This window comes from Eleutherodactylus coqui, chromosome 1 (assembly GCF_035609145.1).
Source record: "Eleutherodactylus coqui strain aEleCoq1 chromosome 1, aEleCoq1.hap1, whole genome shotgun sequence".
NCBI lineage: Eukaryota > Metazoa > Chordata > Amphibia > Anura > Eleutherodactylidae > Eleutherodactylus > Eleutherodactylus coqui.
Window position 1 is genome coordinate 533,337,970 of NC_089837.1, and position 16,008 is coordinate 533,353,977.

A 16,008-nucleotide genomic window follows, 5' to 3' on the forward strand; every position below is an offset into this window, starting at 1 on the left:
GGGAAGGAGGCCTAAGTGTCTGCGCTGATACACTGTAACAAAGCCTCAGTAGTGTGGAGGACACTCCGCTGAGATCACGTTACCTCCTCCTCCTCGTGGATCTTCTGGTGCTTCAGCAGCTCAGACCTCCAGCGGAAACCTTTGGCACACTGGCCGCACTGGAAGGGCTTCTCCCCGGTGTGGGTCTTCAGGTGGGTGGTGAGGTGCTGCCGCTGCACGAAGCTCTTGCCGCACTGGGCGCACTGGTACGGCCGCTCTCCGGTGTGGATGCGCTCGTGGATGAGCAGCGAGGTGTGCCGCCGGAAGCTCTTGCCGCACACGTTACAGATGTAGGAGCGCTCATCGGTGTGCACCCGCTGGTGAGTGCGCAGCGTCCTCTTGTTCAGGAAGGTCTTGCTGCAGTCTGGGCAGGACAGCGCCCGCTCCGCCTTCTGTGCCCGCTGCCGAAGGAGCAACCGTGCTCGCTTCCCCAGAGCCTTGCCCCTCTCAAGGGCGCACAGTGCCCCCCCTGACACCTCACGCTTGGGTCGCCGCTTCCTACTGGTAGATTCTGGAAGGTAAAAAGCAACAAGTCAGGAGCGGCTGGCCAACCATCAACCCCAACATGCCAGTCAAAAACTGCTCACCTCTCTGCCCGCCCTCCGAGCCACCGTCCGGATCCTGAAAACAGAGGAGGACAGGAAGTTATTCACTGGGACATGCCGAGGCCATACCCCCAACCCCGAGAGACCGCCAATATCCGAGGGTCCACCAACTTTTAAAGGGCCTGTCTGTATAGAAAGCAACTTTGCTTTTCAGTTCCATAGATCTTCAGTGAGAAGAGGCTCCAAACTTGTCCTGTTGCTTTAAGGCAATCCTGTGTGAGCCACAAAGACACCCTGCTTGGGGTACCATTAATGTTGGGGCACTATGCTTGGCACCCTGGGCCAGCCACCACACGGCTGCCCCAGGCCTGGGCCGGCCACCACACGGCTGCCCCAGGCCTGGGCCGGCCACCACACGGCTGCCCCAGGCCTGGGCCGGCCACCACACGGCTGCCCCAGGCCTGGGCCGGCCACCACACCGCTGCCCCAGGCCTGGGCCGGCCACCACACGGCTGCCCCAGGCCTGGGCCGGCCACCACACCGCTGCCCCAGGCCTGGGCCGGCCACCACACCGCTGCCCCAGGCCTGGGCCGGCCACCACACCGCTGCCCCAGGCCTGGGCCGGCCACCACACCGCTGCCCCAGGCCTGGGCCGGCCACCACACCGCTGCCCCAGGCCTGGGCCGGCCACCACACCGCTGCCCCAGGCCTGGGCCGGCCACCACACCGCTGCCCCAGGCCTGGGCCGGCCACCACACCGCTGCCCCAGGCCTGGGCCGGCCACCACACCGATGCCCCCACCCTGGGCCGGCCACCACACCGATGCCCCCACCCTGGGCCGGCCACCACACCGATGCCCCCACCCTGGGCCGGCCACCACACCGATGCCCCCACCCTGGGCCGGCCACCACACCGATGCCCCCACCCTGGGCCGGCCACCACACCGATGCCCCCACCCTGGGCCGGCCATCACACCGATGCCCCCACCCTGGGCCGGCCACCACACCGATGCCCCCACCCTGGGCCGGCCACCACACCGATGCCCCCACCCTGGGCCGGCCACCACACCGATGCCCCCACCCTGGGCCGGCCACCACACCGATGCCCCCACCCTGGGCCGGCCATCACACCGATGCCCCCACCCTGGGCCGGCCATCACACCGATGCCCCCACCCTGGGCCGGCCATCACACCGATGCCCCCACCCTGGGCCGGCCATCACACCGATGCCCCCACCCTGGGCCGGTCATCACACCGATGCCCCCACCCTGGGCGATCATCACACCGATGCCTCCACCCTGGGCCGATCATCACACCGATGCCTCCACCCTGGGCCGGTCATCACACCGATGCCTCCACCCTGGGCCGGTCATCACACCGATGCCTCCACCCTGGGCCGGTCATCACACCGATGCCTCCACCCTGGGCCGGTCATCACACCGATGCCTCCACCCTGGGCCGGTCATCACACCGATGCCTCCACCCTGGGCCGGTCATCACACCGATGCCTCCACCCTGGGCCGGTCATCACACCGATGCCTCCACCCTGGGCCGGTCATCACACCGATGCCTCCACCCTGGGCCGGTCACCACACCGATGCCTCCACCCTGGGCCGGTCACCACACCGATGCCTCCACCCTGGGCCGGTCACCACACCGATGCCCCCACCCTGGGCCGGTCACCACACCGATGCCCCAAGCCTGGGCCGGTCACCACACCGATGCCCCCACCCTGGGCCGGCCACCACACCGATGCCTCCACCCTGGGCCGGCCACCACACCGATGCCTCCACCCTGGGCCGGCCACCACACCGATGCCTCCACCCTGGGCCGGCCACCACACCGATACCTCCACCCTGGGCCAGCCACCACACCGATGCCTCCACCCTGGGCCGGCCACCACACCGATTGCCTGTACCCACATCTACTCTTAGTTTCTCATCTGTTCAGGTTACCTCCGATTTGTACAGCGCTGCGGAATATATGAGCGTTATAAATAAAGTTATTATAGGACGCCCCTTGCTGATGAGGGTCTTTCTGGGTTGCGGGTAATGCATCACCTGCTCCTCCTCGTGGACCTTCTGGTGTTTGAGCAGCTCGGACCTCCAGCGGTAGCTGTTCCCGCAGACGTGGCAGGGGTAGGGCTTGTCCCCGGTGTGCGTCCGCTGGTGGGTGGTGAGGTGCTGCTGCTGGACGAAGCTCTTGCCGCACTGCAGACACTTGTACGGCCGCTCTCCGGTGTGGATGCGCTCGTGGATGAGTAAGGCCGTGTGTCTACGGAAACACTTGCCGCAGACGTTACAGATGTAGGAGCGCTCCCCGAGGTGTCCCCGCAGGTGCGCCTTCAGCGTCCGCTTGTTATAGAAGACCTTCCCGCATTCGGCGCATGCATGCGCCTTGTCTGCCTTGGGGTTACGAGGACGCCGCCGGCCCGCACTTTTCCCCGTGGTCGGGGGGGTCGCGGTGGGAGGATCAGAGTTGGAGTCTGGAGAAGAATAAACATAAAGTGGAATGACTGACAGTTAACCCCTCGAGGACCGGACACGTTCTAGGGATCTCTGGGCGAACGCCGGCATATGTGTCATCAGTCATGGCGGTAGCTGCAAGCCGCTTCCCCACGAGCCGAGGTGGAGACCGGACATTAAACTACTGTGTGCGGGCGACTTCACTACAAACGCTGCGGATGGCCACACATGTCCTCTGCCGCAGCCCGTAGTACATCATGGCGGCCAGGAGAGGCGCTGGGTATCATACAAGAGCGCTGTAGGAAACCTATGACATCAACCTGGCACCGCTGCTCACCTGGGACAACCGCTTCTCTCTTCCGCTCACCAGGATCCAAATCTCCTTGCTCCTCCTTAATGGGCGCATCAGCAACCTGAAACACAACACAGGCCGCTTATCCCGACATCCTGAGCGAGCGGAGAGCATAGACATGGCCGCCTGACGGGGACTGAAGAATCAGGGAGTTATCCACATATACTCCACCCTCGCCGACATCCACATATATAGTTCAGCCTCCACCCCAGATATACTCCACCCTCACCTACATATATACCGCACCCTCACCTACATATATACCGCACCCTCACCTACATCCACATATATACTCCAACCTCACCTACATATATACTCCACCCTCGCCGACATCCACATATATAGTTCACCCTCCACCCCATATATACTCCACCCTCACCAACATCAACATATATACTCCACCCTCGCCGACATCCACATATATAGTTCAGCCTCCACCCCATATATACTCCACCCTCACCTACATATATACTCCACCCTCACCTACATATATACTCCACCCTCACCTACATATATACTCCACCCTCGCCGACATCCACATATATAGTTCACCCTCCACCCCATATATACTCCACCCTCACCTACATATATACTCCACCCTCCACCCCATATATACTCCACCCTCGCCGACATCCACATATATAGTTCACCCTCCACCCCAGATATACTCCACCCTCACCTACATATATACTCCACCCTCGCCGACATCCACATATATAGTTCACCCTCCACCCCATATATACTCCACCCTCACCTACATATATACTCCACCCTCGCCGACATCCACATATATAGTTCACCCTCCACCCCATATATACTCCACCCTCACCTACATATATACTCCACCCTCGCCGACATCCACATATATAGTTCACCCTCCACCCCATATATACACCACCCTCACCTACATACACATATATAGTTCACCCTCCACCCCATATATACACCACCCTCACCTACATCCACATATATACTCCACCCTCACCGACATAAATACTCCACCCTCACCTACATATATACTGCACCCTCACCTACATCCACATATATAGTTCACGCTCTATTCCATATATACTCCACCCTCACCTACATATATACTCCACCCTCACCAACATCCACATATATAGTTCACCCTCCACCCCATATGTACACCACCCTCACCTACATATATACACTCCACCCTCGCCGACATCCACATATATAGTTCACCCTCCACCCCATATATACACCACCCTCACCTACATATATACTCCACCCTCGCCGACATCCACATATATAGTTCACCCTCCACCCCATATATACACCACCCTCACCTACATATATACTCCACCCTCGCCGACATCCACATATATACTCCACCCTCCACCCCATATACACACCAGCCTCACCTACATATATACTCCACCCTCGCCGACATCCACATATATAGTTCACCTATATAGTTCACCCTCCACCCTATATATACACACAAGCCTCACCTACATATATACACCACCCTCCACCCTATATATACTCCACCCTCACCGACATCCACATATATACTCCACCCTCGCCGACATCCACATATAGTTCACCCTCCACCCCATATATACTCCACCTTCGCCGACATCCACATATATACTCCACCCTCGCCGACATCCACATATATAGTTCACCATCCACCCTATATATACTCCACCCTCACCAACATCCACATATATAGTTCACCCTCCACCCCATATATACTCCACCTTCGCCGACATCCACATATATACTCCACCCTCGCCGACATCCACATATATAGTTCACCATCCACCCTATATATACTCCACCCTCACCAACATCCACATATATAGTTCACCCTCCACCCCATATATACACTCCACCCTCGCCGACATCCACATATATACTCCACCCTCGCTGACATCCACATATATAGTTCACCATCCACCCTATATATACTCCACCCTTGCCGACATCCACATATATAGTTCACCATCCACCCCATATATACTCCACCCTCACCTACATATATACTCCACCCTCGCCGACATCCACATATATAGTTCACCATCCACCCTATATATACTCCACCCTCACCAACATCCACATATATAGTTCACCCTCCACTCCATATATACACTCCACCCTCGCCGACATCCACATATATACTCCACCCTCGCCTACATATATACTTCACCCTTGCCGACATCCACATATATAGTTCACCATCCACCCCATATATACTCCACCCTCACCTACATATATACTTCACCCTCGCTGACATCCACATATATAGTTCACGCTCTATCCCATATATACTCCACCCTCACCTACATATATAGTTCACCATCCACCCTATATATACTCCACCCTCACCAACATCCACATATATAGTTCACCCTCCACTCCATATATACACTCCACCCTCGCCGACATCCACATATATACTCCACCCTCGCCTACATATATACTTCACCCTTGCCGACATCCACATATATAGTTCACCATCCACCCCATATATACTCCACCCTCACCTACATATATACTTCACCCTCGCTGACATCCACATATATAGTTCACGCTCTATCCCATATATACTCCACCCTCACCTACATATATAGTTCACCATCCACCCCATATATACTCCACCCTCGCCGACATCCAAATATATAGTTCATGCTCTATCCCATATATACTCCACCCTCGCCGACATCCACATATATAGCTCACCCTCCACCCCCACCAACATCCACATATATAGTTCACCCTCCACCCCATATATACTCCACGCTCACCTACATATATACTCCACCCTCGCCGACATCCACATATATAGCTCACCCTCCACCCCCACCAACATCCACATATATAGTTCACCCTCCACCCCATATATACTCCACCCTCACCAACATCCACATATATACTCCACCCTTCACTCAATATATACTCGCCAACATCCATCTATATACTTTTTCTACATACCTATTCCACCTACATCCACAAATACTGTTCACTCTCCATCAGCACATGTTCAGTACCCCACCCATGTATACTCCACCGCCTAATAACAGAATATATATAGTATACACACAGGATATATATTAAGACCCAATCCACATTTATACTGCACCCTCCAGGCACAACATGGTCCACCGGTGACTCTACAGTAACCCCCCGCCCCCCTATACGACCTCGGAGACCCATGTGACTAACTGCACTGCTGATGTCCTTGCCGCCCCCACCGCCCCATTAGTGTCAGTAAGGCCTCTTTCCACAGCCACACATCACCCCCCTCCTCTCCACGGTGCCAGTCATACATCACCCCCCTCCTCTCCACGGTGCCAGTCATACATCACCCCCCTCCTCTCCACGGTGCCAGTCATACATCACCCCCCTCCTCTCCACGGTGCCAGTCATACATCACCCCCCTCCTCTCCACGGTGCCAGTCATACATCACCCCCTCTCTCCACGGTGCCAGTCATACATCACCCCCCTCTCTCCACGGTGCCAGTCATACATCACCCCCCTCTCTCCACGGTGCCAGTCACACATCACCCCCCTCTCTCCACGGTGCCAGTCACACATCACCCCCCTCTCTCCACGGTGCCAGTCACACGTCACCCCCCTCTCTCCACGGTGCCAGTCACACGTCACCCCCCTCTCTCCACGGTGCCAGTCACACGTCACCCCCCTCCACCTCTCCACGGTGCCAGCCACACATCACCCCCCTCCTCTCCACGGTGCCAGCCATACATCCCCCCCCTCCTCTCCACGGTGCCAGTCATACATCACCTCCTCCTCCTCGTGGATCTTCTGGTGTTTCAGCAGCTCGGACCTCCAGCGGAAGCCTTTGGCGCACTGGCCGCACTGGAAGGGCTTCTCTCCGGTGTGGGTCTTGAGGTGGGTGTTGAGGTGCTGACGCTGGACGAAGCTCTTGCCGCACTGGGTGCACTGGTACGGTCGCTCTCCGGTGTGGATGCGCTCGTGGATGAGCAGCGAGGTGTGCCGACGGAAGCATTTTCCGCAGACGTTACAGATGTAGGAGCGCTCCCCGAGGTGTCCCCGCAGGTGCGCCTTCAGCGTCCGCTTGTTATAGAAGAGCTTCCCGCACTCGGCGCAGGCGTGCGCTCTCTCCGAGGTGCTGCCGTTTGCACAGTCTAGAAATTTCATGCGGATCTTGTCCATTCCTTCTGTGAAGGCTTTCCCCTCAGCGATGTCCAAGGTCTGCCCCAAGGGGTCTTCTCCTCCACCCAGAGGGTTGCTACATGCCACGGCCTGCTCTGGGCACAGCGGTAAGTTACTGGCACAGTCCACAGCCAGGCTGGGTGTCCGCTCATCTGGGGGCTTCTCGCTGATCGCCTTCTCTACCAGACCTTCACCTTTGAAAACAATACATAGGTATCAGAGCCACCAAATGTCTCGTGCCTCATCCACTAGGGATAGAAAGCATTGCGCGACTCGTAGTGGCACTTATTATACTTAATGGCTTGCACTAGCTTAGGGCACAGTCTACTCCACCAACGAGGAGGCACGAGTAGCCCGAGGAGGGGTCTTACCAAGGGAGATTAACGTCTCTGAGGTTTCCTTCATGACATTCCTGTAGAGCTCCTTCTGCCACTCCTCCAGCTCCATCCATTCTTCTTTAGAAAACGAAGCGGCCAAATCGTCAAAACCCCCACTGGACTGGAGACAGAAACGGCATGACAATAACTCAACCAATCTTGGATCATGTCACCAGGTCTGCTCTATAGAGACTGTGTGCATTCGCGTAACATTTAGCTAGGTCTGGTCTAGCTGGGGGCGACTGGTGGTTCGGACAGTCAGGTCTGGGATTGTCTGGCAGTTCAGCCGGTGAGGTCTGTTTCCATCTCTGTGTGCCTGGCGGCTCAGCCAGTCAGGTCTACGTCCATCTGGTGGATCATTAGGTCAAGTCTGGGAGCATCTGGTGTCTCAGCTGTCCAGGTCGAGTCTTGGGAAGCTTGGTGCCTCAGCTTGGTCCATTAAGTGGATGATAAGGTCAAGTCTGGTCTTGTCTGGCAGCTCAGACAGGTCTGGTCGAGTCTCTTCTAGTGGTACCTGATGACTAAGTCAGTCAGGCATGGTCTGGCCTCTCCAGGCAGTACCTGGAGGCTCGTCCGGTCTGGGCTCACCTAGAGCCAATTTGGGGCCTGGTGGGTCAGATCTGGGTCCATCTGGTAGATTGTCAAATCTCGGCTGGGGGTGCCTGGCGGCACGGACAGTCAGGTCTGGGGGTGTCTGACGCCTCTGCCGGTCAGGTCTGTTTCCTACCTTCAGGTGCCTGGTGGCTCAGCTGGTCAGGTCTAGATCCATCTGGTGGATCATTAGGTCAAGTTCGGGGGCAACTAGTGTGTCAGCTCTCGAGGTCTAGTCTTGGGAAGCCTGGTCCCTCAGCTTGGTCCATTGGGTCGAGAATCAGGGTCAAGTCTGGGGGCGTCTGGCAGCTCAGAAAGCTCTAGTCGAGTTTCTTCTATTGGTACCTGATGACACAGACAGTCAGGTCTGGTCCAGCCTCCTCAAGCAGTAGGTCTGCGTCATCTGGTCAGGTCTGGGTCCATCTGGTCTATTGTCAGATCTCGGCTGAGAGCACCCCGCGGCTCGGCAAATCAGGTCAAGTCTCGTCTAGGGGCACCTAGCTGTTTGGCCATTCAGGTCTGGTTTGGGGGTCGGTCAGATGTCATCTGGAGGCACTTTTCAGTTCTGGCAGTCAGGTCCGAGGGTGCCTAGCAGCTCGGCTAGTCAGATTTGTCTGAGGTGCCTGCAGGCTGACCAGTCAGGTCCGGGGGCGCATTGTGGCTCAGCCAGTCAGGTTTCGTCTGGGGTGCCTGGAGGTCTGCAGGAGGTTACCTTGTCCGTGTGGTTCTTCTGATGTTTGAGAAGCTCGGACCTCCAGCGGAAGCCTTTTCCACACTCAATGCACTGGAAGGGCTTCTCGCCGGTGTGCGTGCGCAGGTGGGTGGTGAGGTGCTGCCGCTGGACAAAGCTCTTGCCGCACTGGGTGCACTGGTATGGCCGCTCTCCGGTGTGGATCCGGCCGTGGATCAGCAGCGACGTGTGCCGACGGAAGTTTTTCCCACATGTGTTACAGGCGTACAGCCGCTCATCCGTGTGCGACTTCTCGTGCTTCACCAGGTCGCTGCAGCGCAGGAAGCTTTTGCCGCACTGTGTGCAGTTGTAGTTCCGCTGCCCGGACGCTCGCCTCTGTCGTGGTTTGGGAGTTTTTCTGGGCAGGAAGCTGACGTTGTAGTCCAGACATGGCGGAGGGCCGTCCCCGATCTGTATCTCCTGCTCCACCGTCAGCTGTGTCCCCAAGTTGTAATCCACCAGACAGTCGACAGTCTCTGCCAGCACCACCCCCGCCGCCTCCTCCACCAGCGGCGCCTCCTCATGGGGGAAGTCCGGAGCCTCAACTTTCACTATGTCCGTCCCTATTCGCTGGTCTTCCATGGCCAGTCCCCACCGCCTGCAGGATTCAGACAGCACAAATGTCACACGAGGAACCACGTTACAGCCTGTCCTATACTCCAGTCACCTCCAGAGCTGCACTCAAGAATAATGCCCTCCACTCCAGTCACACCCAGAGCTGCAGTTAAGTCTACAATAACCTAATGCCTTCCACTCGTTACCTCCAGAGCTGCAGTCACAAAGCAGCTGCGGATTCCTCGGCCCCTCTTTAGTCAACCAATATGGCGGCAGCGCTCGTGTACTATCCCTCTGTCTGAAGCCCCTCACGTTGCTTTCCGATTGGCCAGCACCAAGTCAAATTGCTGATGCCATCTTGGAAGATAGACGAGACGCAGAGCGCGACCAGCAGGCCTTACCGGCCATTACTAGTCTCGGCCCTGACATAAGTGGGAGTCATTTCATTGTAGAGGGGTAAGTCGCTGACACTGAGGCGTTTGTACCATCGCTCCGCGAGACTAATATCTCTGGCAGTCCAAAGACACGCACCTACGGTACCGGGCACGTTTCACCGCAGCTCCATTTAGGCAGGGCTTCAAAGTTCTCGTCAGCGGTCGTACCGGCATATGGGGGATACCTGCTACACCCCTGCGGCTCTGCTTACAGGACATCAGATGGGGGATACCTGCTACACCCCTGCGGCTGTGCTTAAACCGGTCATGATATCAGATGGGGGATACCTGCTACACCCCTGCGGCTGCGCTTACACCGGTCAGGATATCAGATGGGGGATACCTGCTACACCCCTGCGGCTGCGCTTACACCGGTCAGGATATCAGATGGGGGATACCTGCTACACCCCTGCGGCTGTGCTTACACCAGTCAGGACATCAGATGGGGGGGATACCTGCTACACCGCCTGCGCTTACACCGGTCAGGACATCAGATGGGGGGGGGCTATCTGCTACACCCCCAGCGGCTGCGCTTACACCGGTCAGGACATCAGATGGGGGGATACCTGCTACACCACCTGTGCTTACACCAGTCAGTACATCAGATGGGGGGATACCTGCTACACCACCTGTGCTTACACCAGTCAGTACATCAGATGGGGGACACCTGCTACACCCCTGCAGCTGCGCTTACACCGGTCAGGACATCAGATGGGGGGATACCTGCTACACCGCCTGCGCTTACACCAGTCAGGACATCAGATGGGGGGCTACCTGCTACACCGCCTGCGCTTACACCAGTCAGGACATCAGATGGGGGGCTATCTGCTACACCCCCAGCGGCTGCGCTTACACCAGTCAGGACATCAGATGAGGGGGGGGGGGGCTATCTGCTACACCCCCAGCGGCTGCGCTTACACCGGTCAGGACATCAGATGGGGGATGCCTGCTACACCGCCTGCGCTTACACCAGTCAGGACATCAGATGGGGAGCTACCTGCTACACCGCCTGCGCTTACACCAGTCAGGACATCAGATGGGGGGCTACCTGCTACACCGCCTGCGCTTACACCAGTCAGGACATCAGATGGGGGGCTATCTGCTACACCCCCAGCGGCTGCGCTTACACCGGTCAGGACATCAGAGGGGGGGCTGTCTGCTACACCCCCAGCGGCTGCGCTTACACCGGTCAGGACATCAGATGGGGGGGGCTATCTGCTACACCCCCAGCGGCTGCGCTTACACCGGTCAGGACATCAGATGGGGGGCTATCTGCTACACCCCCAGCAGCTGCGCTTACACCGGTCAGGACATCAGATGGGGGGACTATCTGCTACACCCCCAGCGGCTGCGCTTACACCGGTCAGGACATCAGATGGGGGATACCCGCTACACCCCCAATGGCTGCGCTTACACCGGTCAGGACATCAGATGGGGGGATACCTGCTACACCCCCAGCGGCTGCGCTTACACCGGTCAGGACATCAGATGGGGGATACCTGCTACACCCCCAGCGGCTGCGCTTACACCGGTCAGGACATCAGATGGGGGGGCTATCTGCTACACCCCTGCGGCTGCGCTTACACCGGTCAGGACATCAGATGGGGGATACCTGCTACAGTCCTGTGGCTGCGTTTACACCAGTAAGGACATCAGATGGGGGATACCTGCTACACACCTGCGTCTGTGCTTACAGAACATCAGGTGGGGGATATCTGCTACAGTCCTGCGGCTGCACTTACACCGGTAAGGACATCAGATGGGGGATACCTGCTACACCCCTGCGGCTGCGCTTACACCGGTAAGGACATCAGATGGGGGATATCTGCTACACCCCTGCGGCTGCGCTTACACCGGTAAGGACATCAGATGGGGGGATACCTGCTACACCCCTGCGGCTACGCTTACACCGGTCAGGACATCAGATGGGGGGATACCTGCTACACCCCTGCGGCTACGCTTACACCGGTCAGGACATCAGATTGGGGATACCTGCTACACCCCTGCGGCTGCGCTTATACCGGTCAGGACATCAGATGGGGGATACCTGCTACACCCCTGCGGCTGCGCTTACAGGACAGGACATCAGATGGGGGATACCTGCTACACCCCTGCGGCTGCGCTTACAGGACATCAGATGGGGGATACCTGCTACACCCCTGCGGCTGCGCTTACAGGACATCAGATGGGGGATACCTGCTACACCCCTGCGGCTGCGCTTACAGGACATCAGATGGGGGATACCTGCTACACCCCTGCGGCTGCGCTTACAGGACATCAGATGGGGGATACCTGCTACACCCCTGCGGCTGCGCTTACAGGACATCAGATGGGGGATACCTGCTACACCCCTGCGGCTGCGCTTACAGGACATCAGATGGGGGATACCTGCTACACCCCTGCGGCTGCGCTTACACCGGTCAGGACATCAGATGGGGGATACCTGCTACACCCCTGCGGCTACGCTTACAGGACATCAGATGGGGGATACCTGCTACACCGCCTGCGCTTACACCAGTCAGGACATCAGATGGGGGGATACCTGCTAAACCCCCACGGCTGCGCTTACACCGGTCAGGACATCAGATGGGGGGATACCTGCTACACCCCTGCAGCTGCGCTTACACCGGTCAGGACATCAGATGGGGGGATACCTGCTACACCCCTGCGGCTGCGCTTACAGGACATCAGATGGGGGATACCTGCTACACCCCTGCGGCTGCGCTTACAGGACATCAGATGGGGGATACCTGCTACACCCCTGCGGCTGCGCTTACACCGGTCAGGACATCAGATGGGGGATACCTGCTACACCCCTGCGGCTGCGCTTACAGGACATCAGATGGGGGATACCTGCTACACCCCTGCGGCTGCGCTTACACCGGTCAGGACATCAGATGGGGGATACCTGCTAAACCCCCACGGCTGCGCTTACACCGGTCAGGACATCAGATGGGGGATACCTGCTAAACCCCCACGGCTGCGCTTACACCGGTCAGGACATCAGATGGGGGATACCTGCTAAACCCCCACGGCTGCGCTTACACCAGTCAGGACATCAGATGGGGGGATATCTGCTACACCCCTGCGGCTGCGCTTACAGGACATCAGATGGGGGATACCTGCTACACCCCCTGCGGCTGCGCTTACACCGGTCAGGACATCAGATGGGGGATACCTGCTAAACCCCCACGGCTGCGCTTACACCAGTCAGGACATCAGGTGGGGGGATACCTGCTACACCCCTGCAGCTGCGCTTACACCAGTCAGGACATCAGATGGGGGATACCTGCTACACCCCTGCAGCTGCGCTTACACCGGTCAGGACATCAGATGGGGGATACCTGCTAAACCCCCACGGCTGCGCTTACACCAGTCAGGACATCAGATGGGGGGATACCTGCTACACCCCTGCGGCTGCGCTTACAGGACATCAGATGGGGGATACCTGCTACACCCCTGCAGCTGCGCTTACACCAGTCAGGACATCAGATGGGGGATACCTGCTACACCCCTGCAGCTGCGCTTACACTGGTCAGAACATCAGATGGGGGATACCTGCTACACCCCTGCAGCTGCGCTTACAGGACATCAGATGGGGGATACCTGCTACACCCCCTGCAGCTGTGCTTACACCGGTCAGAACATCAGATGGGGGATACCTGCTACACCCCTGCAGCTGCGCTTACACTGGTCAGGACATCAGATGGGGGGATACCTGCTACACCCCCAGCGGCAGCGCTTACAGGACATCAGATGGGGGATACCTGCTAAACCCCCACGGCTGCGCTTACACCAGTCAGGACATCAGATGGGGGGATACCTGCTACACCCCTGCGGCTGCGCTTACAGGACATCAGATGGGGGATACCTGCTACACCCCTGCAGCTGCTCTTACACCGGTCAGGACATCAGATGGGGGATACCTGCTACACCCCTGCGGCTGCGCTTACAGGACATCAGATGGGGGATACCTGCTACACCCCTGCGGCTGCACTTACACCGGTCAGGACATCAGATGGGGGATACCTGCTACACCCCTGCGGCTGCGCTTACACCGGTCAGGACATCAGATGGGGGATACCTGCTACACCCCTACAGATGCGCTTACACTGGTCAGAACATCAGATGGGGGATACCTGCTACACCCCTGCAGCTGCGCTTACAGGACATCAGATGGGGGATACCTGCTAAACCCCCACGGCTGCGCTTACACCAGTCAGGACATCAGATGGGGGGATACCTGCTACACCCCTGCGGCTGCGCTTACAGGACATCAGATGGGGGATACCTGCTACACCCCTGCAGCTGCTCTTACACCGGTCAGGACATCAGATGGGGGATACCTGCTACACCCCTGCGGCTGCGCTTACAGGACATCAGATGGGGGATACCTGCTACACCCCTGCGGCTGCACTTACACCGGTCAGGACATCAGATGGGGGATACCTGCTACACCCCTGCGGCTGCGCTTACACCGGTCAGGACATCAGATGGGGGATACCTGCTACACCCCTACAGATGCGCTTACACTGGTCAGAACATCAGATGGGGGATACCTGCTACACCCCTGCAGCTGCGCTTACAGGACATCAGATGGGGGATACCTGCTACACCCCCTGCAGCTGTGCTTACACCGGTCAGGACATCAGATGGGGGATACCTGCTACACCCCTGCGGCTGCACTTACACCGGTCAGGACATCAGATGGGGGATACCTGCTACACCCCTGCGGCTGCGCTTACACCGGTCAGGACATCAGATGGGGGATACCTGCTACACCCCTACAGATGCGCTTACACTGGTCAGAACATCAGATGGGGGATACCTGCTACACCCCCTGCAGCTGTGCTTACACCGGTCAGGACATCAGATGGGGGATACCTGCTACACCCCTGCAGCTGCGCTTACAGGACATCAGATGGGGGATACCTGCTACACCCCCTGCAGCTGTGCTTACACCGGTCAGGACATCAGATGGGGGATACCTGCTACACCCCCTGCAGCTGTGCTTACACCGGTCAGAACATCAGATGGGGGGATACCTGCTACACCCCCAGCGGCAGCGCTTACAGGACATCAGATGGGGGATACCTGCTAAACCCCCACGGCTGCGCTTACACCAGTCAGGACATCAGATGGGGGATACCTGCTACACCCCCAGCGGCAGCGCTTACAGGACATCAGATGGGGGATACCTGCTAAACCCCCACGGCTGCGCTTACACCAGTCAGGACATCAGATGGGGGATACCTGCTACACCCCTGTGGCTGCGCTTACACCGGTCAGGACATCAGGTGGGGGGATACCTGCTACACCGCCTGCGCTTACACCGGTCAGGACATCAGGTGGGGGGATACGTGCTACACCCCTGCGGCTGCACATACAGCGGTGCTTTTTCTTTGCGCCATTCAGTCACGTCATAGAAGGGGAACCACAAATAAAATTGCTGAAGTACCGGAAGCTAACGAGAACTATAACGGCCGCGGATCTCAGGGTAGTCATGGAGATGCCTACAAATCCAGTCACAACCAAAGCGACCAATCAGACGCCGGCTTTCATCTCCTGGGGGCCAGTCTGAGGATAAAAGCCGCGCTCTGGTTGGTTGCTATGGCAGCGGCGTTCCCTGCATAACCCAACGGTTGCTAGGAATCTCCTGCGCTCACCTGTCCGGCGGCTCCTCACATCCCGGGACCTCCGCACTGACAGCAACCGCTTCCCCTCCCCCTCCTGCCGCTGCGGCCTGACCCTGCCAC

The 16,008-nt window shown here is 57.9% G+C and overlaps 1 protein-coding gene across 1 annotated transcript in view; it reads right to left on the reverse strand.

Moving 5' to 3' along the window:
- Positions 1–16,008, reverse strand: part of LOC136607491 (uncharacterized) — a 67,033-nt gene extending 51,025 nt beyond the window's left edge. Inside the window, exons 1-8 of the mRNA XM_066589043.1 lie at positions 15,919–16,008; positions 9,246–9,861; positions 7,937–8,063; positions 7,173–7,759; positions 3,386–3,461; positions 2,644–3,068; positions 627–660; positions 84–550 (exon numbers count right to left, since the gene is read on the reverse strand). Of these exons, the coding sequence (XP_066445140.1) occupies positions 84–550; positions 627–660; positions 2,644–3,068; positions 3,386–3,461; positions 7,173–7,759; positions 7,937–8,063; positions 9,246–9,845 (2,316 nt within the window). The 5' untranslated portion in view covers positions 9,846–9,861; positions 15,919–16,008. The remainder of the gene's footprint in view (positions 1–83; positions 551–626; positions 661–2,643; positions 3,069–3,385; positions 3,462–7,172; positions 7,760–7,936; positions 8,064–9,245; positions 9,862–15,918) is intronic.